Here is a 15,252-nt window from a genome sequence, read left to right as displayed (position 1 = left end):
AAAAAAAAAAAAAAATGCATTATTGAACTGATCATGACCTACGTACTTACTCTCTATTAAGCATGTATACCAACCTATTTGCATTGTATCCTGTGTAGTAATTTCCATGTCTTCCCATAATTTGTCCATACAAGGCCTAATGAAAACACTGGCCTCTTGCCTTCAGTGTCTTGTTCAAATTAAAAACAAAGCACTTCGGCTGTCTCTTGCTGTGCTGTGCGATGGAGCCATCGCATTTTCTGATGATATAGGACCTGGATGATACATAGGTGCATAGGTTTAGTTTTTATCTTTAATTCAGCTTATAATATTTAAACTTTAAGGTGGCTGAGTGGCAGTTGGTGGGAAGGCTGTTGCTTTTTTTTTTTTTTAACTGGTTTACTTTCTACTCTCCTTGATGTGAGGCTGAAGTTGACCAGAACTTACAAATGCCACAGTAAAATAATTCTGTCTTGGTCCCAACCACCATAAGACAGATATTGATTTATTTTTATCATGAATGCTTTTGGAAAAATGGTGTCTTTGTTTTTTACTTCCTTGTTTCTTGTAACATTTAAATCTTTGAATAGAGGATTCGGATTCACTCATTTTGTTGATAGATTTGGTGTGTTGTTTTTAAGGAGACCTTCCTTTCTTGCATACCGACTCTGCTGCTGCCAGATTCCTGAAGACAACAATAAATGGCTTTTGTGGATGCCCATCTCTATAGCACTGTTGATAAGGAAGGCTTGTGTTGGTAATTGTACCTTTTTTTTTTTAAATTTTGTCCTTGGCTTTCTTCTTCCTTTAGAGAGCAATTTGATCCGAAATGCTTTTGGAATATTAAAATACGCAATTTACAACACCAAGAAACAAATTATTTCTTTTGTAATTCCCCTGTTAGCCAGAAATATGAGCCCAGTGGAGCAGATGGAGTATACTAAAAATTAAAGTTTATTCATTTTTCCTGTGATTGAGGATAGACTGAAAAAAGTCAATGAAGACTTGGTAGAACATTTGAGTATCATTCCTTTCTCCAAGTATAATCATCAGTCATTTTGGTTAGACTAAAAGAAGACTTGAGTGGTGAACACTGACAAGGCTTTTTGAAATTAAAAAAACCCCTCAAAATGTTAAACTTTTTTTTCCTTTATATTTAATGATATTATAAGAATTGTAATTTATAATAGAATTAGGGAATTTGAAACTTTATTAATTTATTTTTATTATTTATTTATTATTATTTATCTATTATTCATTGTGGGTTTTTTCCTTTAAGAAGTTTGATTTTTTTTTTAAGATAGGAAAGAGATGACTTCTAGAACTTTCCACCTGATATTATCTATTGCACTTATTCATCCCATTCATACTTATTTGGATTATATTTCTTTGTTCCGTGTTTCTCTACTCTATTACTTGGAAACCAAGTAATAGTACCCTCTGCCCCCCAAAATTGCAGGATTATAATAATAGCACCATAGACTTTTCTTAAACAATTAGACTTGGAAAAGATAGATCTCAAGGTTTCAGTGGAGTGTTCACGTGCCTGCAGTGTGCCAAGCATGGGGCTGGCTGCTGCCAGCGTAAAGACCAAGATGCAGCTCCTTTAAAGGTCTGACAGTTATCCCTTCCACATCATGACTTTTCCTATCGAGGTTTCTATGTATTGTGGGTAGTCATAAGAGATTATGGGAATTTGGGGGGGGGAGTCTTGTGGAAGCCACAGACAACACAGAACCTATGACCAAATACTTAACCCAGATTTTACAATAAGGTCATGTAAATGTCCCATAAAGGAAAAAAAAAATCAGACTTTTCTGGTATGAAGGGAGGGACAAAAATTTTCATGGGGATTTTCCAGATCATGGGGATGCCACGCTCCTAATCCCCGCGATGTGGAAGGGATGATTGTGTATTATTTTGGAGTCCGCGTTCTTGTTCTGACGCTTAGCTAGCTATGATGCCTATGACAGGTCCTTGAACTCTGTAGGCTGCGGCTTCCTCGTGGGAAAAGTAAAAGATTTCAGACATTGGTGGTTTCTCAGAAGAGCAGCCCTTTTATCTTTCTCTTTCTCATTGGACAAAGTAAGTTATCTAGGTGTAGTGTAGTGCGGTGCAGTGCCCTGAAGTCAGGAGGACCTGAGTTCAAGCTGTGTGACCTTGGGCAAATCCCTGAATCCCCATTGCTTTGCCTTCTCTCCTCCAAAAAAGAAAAAAGTAAGTCATCTCCCAGCATTTGTTTTCTGTATCAACTGACCATTTGGGGCATTATTCAAATGCCCCTACACTCAGTCTATTCTACTGCTTTGAGTGAAAAAATATTGAGGGAGATAAAAGGATGCAGAAGGCCTTGATTTCTTCTCCTTTTCTCCCTTCTTCCCCTCCCCCCAGAATTGACAATTTTTTTTTAAAAGAAGAATACTTTTTTTCAACAATGTTTTTCAAAAATTTTAATGGGCAGTACACAAGTGAAGTCAGACACTGAAGTTTTAATCTGATACTTTGTCATGTCATGTATGGAATCACTTCAAGAAGGCACTGTTCCAGGGATGGTTTCTGTAGCTATTATCTAAAGACTGATATAGCTGAGCCTTGAAAGGTCTATCAACTTTAGTGTTGACTCCTAGGTTTTATTTTAGTTTTTTACTTGTTCCTGGCCACAAATTAGAAGTCCATCTATTGAGGTGTTGGGGGACATTTTAATTTTCTTACATAGAGTGTAGTCCTTTCATTCGTGATACCCAGCTCCTTAAAACATTTAAGTATAAACTCAAAATACAACTGTTCTTTTTTGCAAAGAATTTTAGACCCAAAGGAAGCTGTATATAGGCTAGGCAGCAAAATTGCCAGTGGTAGATTAAGGAGAATGAAATCTCATGTCCTTTACTGAAGGGGACAGAGCTTTGCATTTTTAGTAACTTAGAATTTTTGCCCAGAATAAAGGTAAGATGCGTGTGAGCGATTTATTTATAACTTCCAGCAAAGGTACAGATCTAACTAGATCAGAAAGACTGTCTGGTGTGTATAAAAAGTGTAAGGACAGCAAAATCATTTTCCCACAGCCTTCATATGGTGAAGTGGAATGATTTTTCGTGTATCCTGACCCTTCCAAAAGAAGTGTGACAAAATTAGCTCATTAGTTCTTCTCTCCTGTGGAATGGGATTTGGATCCGAAATTTAATCTGAGTCTTATTTCATGGTTTCTTGAAACTTACTATCAAATAATTGGACTTTTAACTTCTGTAGGTGTTTTGGTTATGTAAGTTATCCATTAAGAGACAGGGCTCAGAACTTGGAAGAATTAGTTACAGTTCTCCATCTTTCACTTATCTAATCGTATGATCTTGGGATAGTCCTTGACTTTTCTAAGGCCTAGGGTCTTTAATCTTCAAAATGCTCTACCCCACGGGGATCTCATCAAGGTCAGGTGGAAAGCTGATGTAATTACCTTTCATAAATAATAAAACATTAAACAGATACAAGGTGCTATTATTAAGCTTGGAGTTGGAGTCCCAAACTTTTCGATATCAGTGTGTGCCTAATAGGCAGCCTAACACAATTAATCCTTGCTTCATCACATTATGTATGTAATTAGTATTTTCTACAGTTCTTTTAACAGGTTCAGGCTTAAATTTGTTCTCTATACCATGGGATCAGACATATTTCTCTGAAGGTGTGAGTTTAGAAGTGAAAGAATATGCTAAAAGTTCATGATATCCTTCATAGCTATAAGGAACATAAGAATATTTCTCTCTGTGGAGAAATTCCCTCGACCATCCTATTTCCTCTGCAATATAGAGAGAGTTGCCTGGGGCATTAAAGGGTAAGGTGACTTGCCCAGTGTCACACAGGCACATTGTGTCAGAGGCAGAACTTGAACCCAGGGCTACCTGCCCTTGAGGTTAACTGTCTATGCTAGGCTGCTTCCTTGTAAAGCATACGTAAAAAAAAAAAAATGCCATTTTTCAGGGAAAAAATGCATTTTAAAGTTACGTTGTTAAAAATTCAATGAAGAAAATGTTAAATTAGAATATTTTTGAGTAACAATAAAAGGGGATATGTGTATGTATACGCATGCTTTCACAGGCTGTAGTTTTTCATCGTATGTGTACTTTCACTAATATATGTTCTATATGTGTGTATCGTGCATATTTTTGTGTGTATTTATACATATTTATGTTGAAAAGTCATATTCTGTCCTAGTACATGTCAAGGAAGTTGATAGTCTTCATTTATATCACCCCAGGGCACTTTGGGCTAAGCCCTCGTGTTTCTAGGTTATTGTTTCTGAATTACAGCAGTCAAAATTGGGTCTACTTTAGAACAGCTGGGTGGCCAAAAGAGAGCAGAATTGGGATTTAGTGTCAATACTGTGGCTCTGTTTAGTATCTGGGAGAGTTGTAATAAGTTGTAAATGGCCCATTAACTATATTGGAGGCCTCATAGCAGTGCTAATTTTCCAATCGTGCTGGGTTTGCAATTTACATATTAAAAAATGATCACTTGGTGTGTTCAGGGACGAAGCTGATACCCAATTCAAGCACTACTCTAAACATTCCTATTTTTTGGTCCAGTTATTCCAATTGAAAGATGCTGGTTTTACTGTCTCTCGGTATATGTGAATAATTCTCAGTGAAATTGTTCAAAGAAATCAGTTTGATTATAGTAGCAAAATGTCTTCACAGGGTTTCGGTTCACTTTTAATTTTAAGTCCCAGGACAAAAAGAAGATTGTTGCCTAATGGAACAATATAGCCCCTTCTTCCCATAACTATTTTCTTAATTACCCTTTCGGTATATGGGGGAGAAGTGGGAGAATGTTTTACAGAGAAACTTCACAAAACTGCATGACCAGGCACTTTCATCATTGTAAAATTAAATCATGCTCATTACCTCCCCCCTTTTACATTCTAAAAATGTAAAGACTAGCACACAGTATTTCTCTAGATGTCGTTTAAGGTAGTGTGTCAGGATAGATGCCAAGATAGCTAGTCAATACTACTTTTAAATCAGGCTCTTAATTAAAATGCTTATTTTTGTGCAAGAAAAGTACACATTAAACCGAATTTGGAAAGATTAGATTGGAATTGCCTCAAATTCAATTAAGCCACACTGCATGGACGTGCTGGGAATATGAATACAATTACTGTAAATTTGTACAAACTGATTTGTTGCATTATCTTGTTAATCTAACATACGGTACTTTTTGTGTCCATATTGCAGACGGCAACTCCAAACTAACATGGCAGTCAGACTGTGTGATGTGGCTTCTCTGCTTAGAAGTGGCTCGTGGGCAGCAGAGCCTTGGACTGGGGTCTGTGGGATTTTTCTTAAATTCTGTAGGCTACTTTTTTTTAGCATGTTGCAGTAGTGCTGAGGCCATACCAAACACTTGAATCTTTCATTTGGCACATACTACGTATGTTCTTACATTTCAGCTCATTTTGTATGGCCTTACTTAGGATTTTGAGCACAATGCAATTTTTAATATGGTGATAAATGTAGAATTAGAACCACGCTTTGTCTAACTTGTAATCTGAATGAGGTTTTGGTGCAGATTCAAAGAAAAGAGTGTAAAGTTTTGAACAAAAAAGTTTTGGTATGGTCTGAATACTAAGTTACAGTAACTTGCATTCTGTTTCACTATGTATTTTTTTGGTTACTAAACGTTGAGGTTATTGACAAATCTTGACAGTTTAAAACTGTTGAAATTATTTAAAAAAAAATTTTCTGGCTGAAAATCACTTGCCCAATAACTGCTGAACAAGTTCTCATTCTGTGAACAGTTGTGTTGAGCCTATCAATGGAATATGCATTATTTGTAAAATATAGCACATTAGTATCATTTTATTCTGAGCAGATGGTTCTATAGCTGAGAAATGCTGTAATTTTCAGTGTGCACAGCCTACTGCAGCTGTTCACTTGAATGTTGGCTTAGGATCTCATTCTTGCCACCTGAACATGAAAATAATTGTGCAATTAAGTACGGATTGTTTGTTGTCCTTGCTAAATCCTGCTAATTTCAATCAATGAAGACTATATTTTAAACACTGTCCCAGTGAGCTTTAGACAGAATCTAACATTTGGGGCCCCCGTAGTTCTTTCAGATAAACGAACGCAAGAACAGCAGGTGGTTTTTTGTTTGTTTTTGTTTTTTTGTTTTTGTTGTTATTTGTAAAAATTGGCCTTGGTCCCTCTTTCTGAAGTCCATTGTTTTGATAGGTGAAAAGGAAAGGGTTTAACTCATTAAAAATGTTGTTGTCATTGTTTAGAGGGGTGGTAGGTAGAGAAAGTACTTGTTTGGAATGACGTTGTTAAGTTCTGCAAAATTGTATTGATTAAAATTTCTTAAGACAAACATACTTTCCCAATTTAAGTAGATATATTACATTTTGTCCTAAAAAGCACAACATCCTTAATGTAGTAGCAGTAGCATCCCTTTCTCACCAGTGTGTTTCAGGTACTTCTTATTTGTTTTTTTTTCCCCCCTATCCTCAACATCCCTGTGAAGGGAGTGTATAGAACACATGAAAGAATTCCCTTCTGGGAGAAGAGAAAGCAAAGGTTTGGGGAGGTACTTGAGTCTTGTCCAGTGTCACAGAAGTACCCTGGTTTCATTTTCTCTTTAATTATGGTATTATTGATTCTAGGCCAATCTACTGTTCCATGCGGCCTCCTTTAAGGCCTATTAGGATATATGAATGTTTTGCTTATTCATTGGTATTCCCTTAAAAAAATTTTTTTAGGTACTATAATTTAAAACTACTTTTGTCTTCCCCTTATCTCTTTTCCTCTTACCTTCTCTTACTCTAATACCTCCTCCTTGACTTCCATTTCTTTTTTTATATTAAGATATCATTGAAAATTAAAATCCCCACTAATTGAGAACTTTATCTTTTTAGAGGTTGTTTCTCTGTGAAGACTAGAGATTTTATTGAATGTGTTTGGAGGGGCCATGCTTGCAATAAAGCTTCAAATTTTAAGAACCCTAAAATTTAATCAGTTTTGTTTTAGGGTGTCTGAAGACTTTTTGGAAAACTTTAGAAGTGTGGTTTGTTGTCCTTCTGTATGAAGAATTATAGGTTTGCTAGACCTCATTAATTTTTAGAGTGTTTTTAGTAGTCTGGGTCTCCATTGGCCAACTTTGATATTTGTCTAGCATATTTGAAGTTTTACTCACATTCTTATTATAAGCATTGCTCAAGTTAGAATTGCTTGAGCTGGTCATTTTTAAAAGTTGACTTGTTTTCATTGTGGCTATTTGTGTGTGTGTGTGTATGAACTACACAGTTTTGCTAGTGTCAAGGTAAAATGCCAACTTTAATTGTGTAGAGATTTTATTTTGTTACTATAGAACAGTAGCCAGTAGCCACTAGCCTAAGTGATATTTTTTTTCCCTTAGCTCAAATGGTGGAGAGAGAGGGCTAGGTGGAAACAATATTCCATAGTCATTCCCAAACCTTCATTCAGATCCTCTTCCACTGCCTAACATGTGACATTCATGGTTTTTCTTCCTCTCAAATCCCAGGCAGGATAGTTACAGGATACTGTCAAATCAAAAACTTTTCAATATGTAACCAAAACAGTACATGTTGACAAAAATGTGCATTTATTTCTACTTTGATTTTTAAGCTTATAGATTTTAGTGTTTAAAAGTTAAAATTCTTAAGGAGTTTCTCCAATTCTCCTTAAGCTAGGAAGTTTTTTTTTTGCAGCACCTTATACTATGGGGTTCAAATCTGTGTGCTTAAGCATAACAAACTTAACCTGAAGTCCGTGGAAGTCCCAGGTGAGTAGGGGGATCCAAATAGATCCAGAATGTGATAGAGAATGTTTAATTTAGCAATTTGTTCTGTACTGATATGCATGCACAGCAATGCACATGTGTATGTTGTAAGTAATGTGTAATATTAAAAGTATATTTCCATAGCTGATGGGAAAGTGTGGGTGTTGTGGTTGAGTACATGCTTTATTGTATTTTTGACAGTACAACTTGTGTTTAGTGACATGTCTTTAAATTCTTGGCTGGAATCTCTCTTAATAGATAGTGAAATATGAATTCTGACATTTCTTATTTTCTCTCTTTTTAGCAGGTAATTGCTGCCATGGAAACACAGCTGTCTAATGGGCCAACTTGCAATAACACAGCGAATGGTCCAACCACCATAAACAACAACTGCTCATCACCAGTTGACTCTGGGAACACAGAGGACAGCAAGACCAATTTAATAGTCAACTACCTTCCTCAGAACATGACACAGGAAGAGCTGAAGAGCCTCTTTGGGAGCATTGGTGAGATAGAGTCCTGTAAGCTTGTAAGAGACAAAATCACAGGTAGGTAACGTTATGTGGCTTACACCCTGTGGGAGGACATAGGTGGACATTAAACTTGCTTGTAAATCACATCATGCTACAATTTTATACAACTTACTTAGTCTCTTCATTCCTGACTGTATCCATAGCATCAAATTCAGAGTTCAATTTATCTCTTTTCCTTGGAAGAGGATCAAAGTTGAGCCGAATGTGTATTCACTGGGGCTTAATATCCTCTAAGATCAATGATAAAAAATGTGCTTAAAAAAGGGAGAAAGTCGCTCTATCACTAAAACTTTGTTTTTGAACTTAACCAGGTTGGATTTATGCTTCAGAATGCCTATAGTGGAATATGAACATTTAAGGGAGGGCATGCATGCTTTGTCCCTCTTTTTAAAAAATAATCCGTTCTTGAAGTTTCTGATTGCATTTTTGTTAATGTATGGGTTAAAGCACATGGAGACATTTATTCTGCTTTTGTATAAAGTAGCTGAACGATAAATATTAATTTGATTTGATTTGCATGTAGTTAGCTCTTCAGTTGTGACATTAAAAAAAAGACCTCAACTTAATTCTAGGAAAATGCTGCATGAATGCTCTCACCTCAGACATTACTTAGCAGGAACAGATGCAGATGTATACCACTTCACGACTGAGGTAGCATCCCTTTCTTCATGTGTTTTTCACTTTTATATTTCTGGGTCCTGTGATTGTTGTGGCATCTATAGTAGTACTAGCCTTTTGCCTCTCTGAGGGTCTAACTTTTTTTCACCCTATTAATTTAGGAAGAGGAAATAGTGGAGAAAAAAGGGCAGCAAAAGAGGGTCGAATTTCGCAAACCATCAAGAAATTAACTTCTGTTTTCCCTCTAGTTTAAATAAAGAGCTGGAAAACCAAATTAGCCATATGTCCTTCCTTACCATTTCTATTTGGGATTTTGGTTATGTGTATAAGGTATAAAGATCAGGAATATTAAGAGTTAAAACCAAGTGTGGGGGGCAACAAGAAAGAAATCATCAAAAAGCCCCCAAATCCCCAAGATTTACTTAAGTCAGTTATCTCAAATTCTCTTCAAAACTTTTACCTGAACTATTAAAAAGTTATGATAAAATATGTTTTACCTTTCTTTGCATGTCTGTCTTCCTGTGTTTGTGTTAATAATACAAAAGTGTTATTACACAAAAGTAAAGCAGTCAAAACGTTGGCAGTAAGAAATAGGAATGAGAAATAGGGCAAGGCTGTGGAATGTCTTGAAATTACATCATACTCCAAATAAATGCAGAGTTAATTCTTTTACTTCCCTTATTTTTCTCTTTTGGATGCTCAGAAGGTAGAGAAAATGAAGTAAGGTATTTCCACCAAAACAGCTTTTCCTATCAACCTCTGACAAAGCGAAAGGAAATCAAAATGAAAAATTGGAATGGAGAAAATAGAAGATCTGAAGTTATTACATCTTGCTTTAAAACAAAAAGGCAGAAAACTGTTTCAAATGTCTGACTCCCTCTCTCTCTTCTCCCTGCCAGTTTGCACACACATGACAATAATAGAGTCATCGTGGTTCTCATTCTGTAGTCTTAGGTTGCTTTCAAAGTTTTAGCTTTAATAGCATTATCAGCTGAATGCCAAGGATTGAACATATTCCCCATTACTAGAATGTACATTATCATACAATGGAAGATGAAGAGGAAGTCTGCATAGGGAAGTGCCTATTTTATTTAGCTTTTTGGAGGGCAATTTGGGTTAAGTGACTTGCCCAAGGTCACACGGCTACTTAAGTGTTTGAGGCCAGATTTGGACTTAGATCCTCCTGACTCCAGGGCTGGTCCTCTATTTACTGTGCCACCTAGCCGCCCCAGTGCCTATTTTACAAGATCCTTTTTCAAGTTGGTATATCAGAACCATTTGACTTTTTTTAATATAGGCCCTGAAAAACTGGCTTTAGAAGTACTTGTGCTTTGAGCCCTGAGTAAGATATGTGAGTGTATACACACGTATATAAATATGTAACATTAAACACTGTATACACACATATATACACACACCTGAATATACGTACATACATTCTTTAAACACATAATAATGCCAGATGAAATGAATTATTAAACAGTAGCATTCGAAATATGTCTGCCTTCAGCTAGTAGTTCTCAAATTAGGAATTTTGCCTCTTCTAGAAACCTACCTTACAGACTCTGAGGAGAATTTTCAGACTTTAAGAGATCCATGACCTTGTTCCATGTTCTTGAAGTGGGGGGGAGAACTACAAAATAGGGATGTAAATTGCTACTGTGGCATTTTGAACATTTGCATTTATTCTTAGTTTTTTTTCTTTAGCCCTGTCCTTTAATCTTGTTTTCCTTTTTGAGGTACATACAAGTAAGTTGGCCTTGGAATCTTTTGGGGGTGGGGGACGAAATGATATAAGTAACTTGAAACCTAAAAATAGGGTTGCTAGAAATATTTGGGGATATTGGTAGGAATATTAGTTCATAATTTTGAATATTTGTGTAGAAATAATTAGGAAAATACTCTTATGCAAAAGGAGATTTCCTGTAGCATGGGACAATTCATAGTTGAAGATTTGACAGCCTTTTTTTTTTTCCCCAGTTTGTATGAGGGGCAAAAAGGGAGACTTCTTTGCCATTTGTGAAGTTTACCTGACTTGCCCATCTTTTTCATTTTATTAATATTGTATATTTTATTTGGTGTTCTTTTAATCATAATTCTTCATCATCCGAGATGTTAAACATATTCTTTGTAGTTTCATTATTAAATTTATCTTGTCATGCTTGGAAAACAGAGTTTACTACGTTTCCAAGATAATCATTTACTCCAAAATAATAATAGCTAAAATGGTCATAGCTGTCGTTATGTTCATATTTACAATAGCTGTAATAATAATAGCTTTTATTTAATTTATATAGCACTGATTGTGTGCTAGGCACTGCCAGGAGCCTAACAATTATTATCTTCATCCTCACAGCAAGTCTGGGAGGTAGGTGCTATTATTATTACCATTTTCCAAATGAGGAAACTGAGGCAAATAGGTTCACCAGAACAGAAAGAAATGCTACCAGGAGGAGTCAGTAGATACTTGATTTACGTGTGGCCCTAATTTCAAAGTTTATGCTTTATCCTGTGATTTTTCATGGCAGCTGTCTATGTTCAAGCCAGGTTTACTTAAAATCATTAATTCTCCAAGTGCTTTCTAAAAGAATCAGAGTTGGACAGAATTTGCAGGTCATCTAGCCCACCCTATGTTTCTGTAAGAATCCTCTCATTGAGGATGTGGTCATCCGTCTTAGCCTTGTTGAAGGGCACCTCACTTGCTCTGGAGGCAGTCCCATGCCATTTCTGGGTAGTTTTAGTTCTTTATATTTGGACCAATGTCTGGAACTTCTCCCATTGCTTCTGGTTTTGCCCTCTGGGGTCAAACAGGGGAAATTTAATTTGTTTTAATTTCTCTTTTCACTTGAAAGTCCTCAGGGGCGGCCAGGTGGCTCAGCGAGTAAGAGCACCGGCTCCAGTGTTGGGACGACCTGGGGATTGTATCCTGGGCTCAGACACTTAGCACCCACCCAGAAACACCTGGCCGTGTAACCTTGAGCAAGTTACTTAACCCCGATAAAAAAAAGAGAGAGAAAGTCACTTGAAAGTCCGCAGAATAATTGAGGACCAGCTATCATGTTCTACTTGAATCTACTTTTCCTCTCATGAGCGGAATATCCTCATTCTTTCAAAAGATCCTTCTGTGTCCTTGTCTGGAAGTTTTTATTATTCTGAGCAGGCCTCTTGCATATTCTCCAGTTTATCAATGTCCTTCCTGAAAGAGTTGAACTTAAAAAGCACCAAATACCAGGTTTACAGATTAATAGAGCCAAAGAAGCCTAAAGTCTTTAGTAAGGTTGGGTCCTTTTCCACATTAATCCTTAACTTTTGAATCACATTATGCTAATCCTGATTTTATCTCCAGACTGAATTAGACTTTAAGATGAAATAGACACACTGTGTCTTGAAGTTGAATTCCCCCATCCATACTTTGTTCTTGACCTACATTGTTTTGGTGCCAAAAATTCCTCAGCTGCCTCAGCAATCACAGGTGGTGGATTCATCCCAGTTTAGACATTAAAATGGATTTAAACTCTTAGTGGTTTCAAATTCAAATAGAAAGGATCCCCATGACTACATATGATTGACTTGGAAAACCATGGTTTGACATTATCTGTGCTGTATTACATTTTTATTTGTTTTGTTAAACACTTCCCAATTACATTTTAAACTGGTTCCCCAGCCTTTGGGCAGCGGTTTTGATACCTGTGAATTTAAGAAATTTAATTTGCTTTTCTGGCCCCTGGATGATTCATAAAAGGCATACCATTCCAAGTGACTAGTCTATACCCTTTACTTCATAGCAAAAACGAAGAGTTGGGACAGGGCAATCGTATCATACATGAGAAACCTGATGTTCCATATGTACAGATGTGAAGAAAGTTACCCTCCCTCCTTTCTATTCCCAATCCTAATCTTGGTTTGTGGTAATCCTAGCCAAGTAAATACTGAGATACACCAGCACAGATGGATAAATGGGCACATCAGCCTTTAACTTGGAAGTTACAGATTGAATTTTTCACCCCAGATGCCCTCAGTTCCCTGTGATGTTATGAAAGGACAAAGTACTGTAATTTTTTTCCCAAAATGTTAATACCTTAATCATTTATCACACTTCTTAGAATTGACACTTGTTTTTATTTAGGGTGAAATCTCTTGAATATTTTAGTTTGCTCAGAGGAATCTTAATCACAGCATCAGTATATTTGCAAATGGTAATTCATATTCTCAGTCTACTTTGTTGGCTCATCATCCATGTCATACTCCATACTTAAGAGTGTTCCCCAAGTGTTCCCCAAGGCTTTCTCCTGGGCTTTCCTTCTCTTTTTCCCTCTTTGTTCTTTTGATAACTTCATCAGCTCTCCTGGGTTTAATTATTACTATGCAGATGGTTCAAAGGTCTATATATCTAGTCCCTGGCACTCCCCTGAGTTTCAGTCCCATATTGCCAGATGCTTATCGGTCATTTCAAACTGGATGGCCCAGAGGCACCTCAAACTCAAAATGTTTAAAACGTGACTCATTAATCTCCTCCCCAACCTACATCTTTTAAATTTCTGTTGAAGGTACTACCATTCTTCTAATTGCCCGGGTTTGTTATACTTGATTCCTCACTCTCAACTTACAAATCTAGTTTGATAAATGTTGCCATTTCTATCCAACATCTATCACATGCTGCCTTATCTCTTTATTCACATAGCCACCACACTAATTAATGCATGTGGTTATATAGTTTCATATGTAGAGGAAATCTGTTAAGCATTCATTAAACACCTACTATGTGCCAGGTACTTTGCTAGGCATTTAGGACACAAATACAAAGAAACAAACAATCCCTACTCTTGAGGAGCTTACTACATTCTATTAGGGGATTCCACAAATAGATACTGTAATAGTAAATATAATAGATGATAAATAGGATAAATTCAGATAAATTTAAGATAGTTAATGGAGAAGGGTCAACCATTTAAGACATCAGGTAGGTATGAGAAAACAGGACTGATTCAGAAGGCATGGGTTCTGTTCTTTGCTTTGCCTGTGACCTTGGGCAAGTCACTAAACTTCATTTCTCTATCTGTAAAGTGATGATTTTAGAATATAGGATCTCTAAATTTCCTTCTAGGTCTGACTTTATTTCTACATGTGGTTTGAAGACTGAGGTTGACAAACTTTTGTAGAAAAGTAGTAAAAATTTTAGTGGAAGTACACACTATCCTTTTGGAGACTTCTGTCCCATTTAAGACTTGGTAGTCTGATTTACTTGTACTCAGTTGCAGAGCTATTACATCATTAGGTAGTTTTGGCTCTGGTTTAAAACTGATTATAACTTCAAAAATAAGAGAAACCTAGAATTAGAAGGAGCCTCAACCACTTGATTTATTGAGTCCTTTCAATCTTATACAATGAGGTAAAGATTCAGGTCATTAAAGTCTCTCATTAGAGATAGAAATTCTTCACTATATCATTGCGTTATATTTATGGTTCTTCTAGCTTTTGAAATCTTAGACACATCACTTAAACTCTTAAGTGGTCTTCCTTTCCTCTGCAAAAAAAAAAAAAAGACGGCGGGGGGCAGAGATAAGAATTGGATTAGGTGGATTTCTGAGCTTTCTTAAGAGTTCTGATTCTACAAAATCTATAATAGTTATATAAAGTCTGAAAAATATTGTAGGCCATAAAACCTAACTTAAATCTTTCATTCTGCAATTAAAACTCATTTTTTTAATACTTTTTCCTTTCTCTTATTTTTCACGTAGAAAAGTTTTTAAAAATGCATTGTAAATGCCCATCATTTTGCTTATCCTTGAAACATAGCAGGTATGGGTATGTTTTCACAAGTCACCTATTCACCTCTCTGGGATGCTAATCTCTTTATAGGAGCAATATGGTATATTCCTATACCCTTACTCAAAATAGTTCATTTATTTTGAAGATTAGGTATTTTTGGTAGGGGTGGAGTAGTTAAGGGAGTGAGGTATGTGAGTAAGGTTTCATAAGGTATAGTAATAGCTGAGTGGTTTTGTGTTAAAATAATGATAACCCAGAATTTTGCATGAATACGTTTTATAGCTATGTAGCAGCAAGCACCCCAGCATCCCCAGGTGGCTGCCCACACAGGTTCTTAGATCTGCTTTTCTAAAGGAAAGCAACTCAAAATGGGTTAACAATCTTGCTTTAATCAATAAAACCAACAGGGTGGGGTCCTTGGGGGTCCAAGGCCACAAGTCCATCCTCCCCCTGGGTCCCAAACTGGGGTGCAGCCAGGAAACACATTCAGTGCCCCTGCTTTGCTGCTCAGTTCTTATCTTGTCCTGTGGCTGAATTCCGAACTCCTGGGTTCCTTTACCTCCCTCAG

At 36.5% G+C, this 15,252-nt stretch overlaps 1 protein-coding gene across 4 annotated transcripts in view; it reads left to right on the top strand.

Annotated features, from left to right (window-relative positions):
- Positions 1–15,252, top strand: part of ELAVL2 (ELAV like RNA binding protein 2) — a 162,896-nt gene that overhangs the window by 77,403 nt on the left and 70,241 nt on the right. For 3 of the 4 annotated variants that reach the window (XM_069090261.1, XM_069090252.1, XM_069090246.1), the window contains exons 1-2: positions 5,206–5,292; positions 8,069–8,312. In XM_069090261.1, coding sequence (XP_068946362.1) covers positions 5,221–5,292; positions 8,069–8,312 — 316 coding nt within the window. In that variant the 5' untranslated portion in view covers positions 5,206–5,220. Of the gene's footprint in view, positions 1–5,205; positions 5,293–8,068; positions 8,313–15,252 lie in introns of those variants that run through there. The other variant, XM_069090270.1, reaches the window with a different exon arrangement.

Source organism: Petaurus breviceps, unplaced genomic scaffold, assembly GCF_028583685.1.
Source record: "Petaurus breviceps papuanus isolate PSGF00001 unplaced genomic scaffold, PetGlider_PUasm1.0 125, whole genome shotgun sequence".
NCBI classification, from domain to species: Eukaryota; Metazoa; Chordata; class Mammalia; order Diprotodontia; family Petauridae; genus Petaurus; species Petaurus breviceps.
The sequence above is the reverse complement of the archived record's forward strand: the minus strand, read 5'-3'. Positions and strand labels throughout refer to the sequence as shown.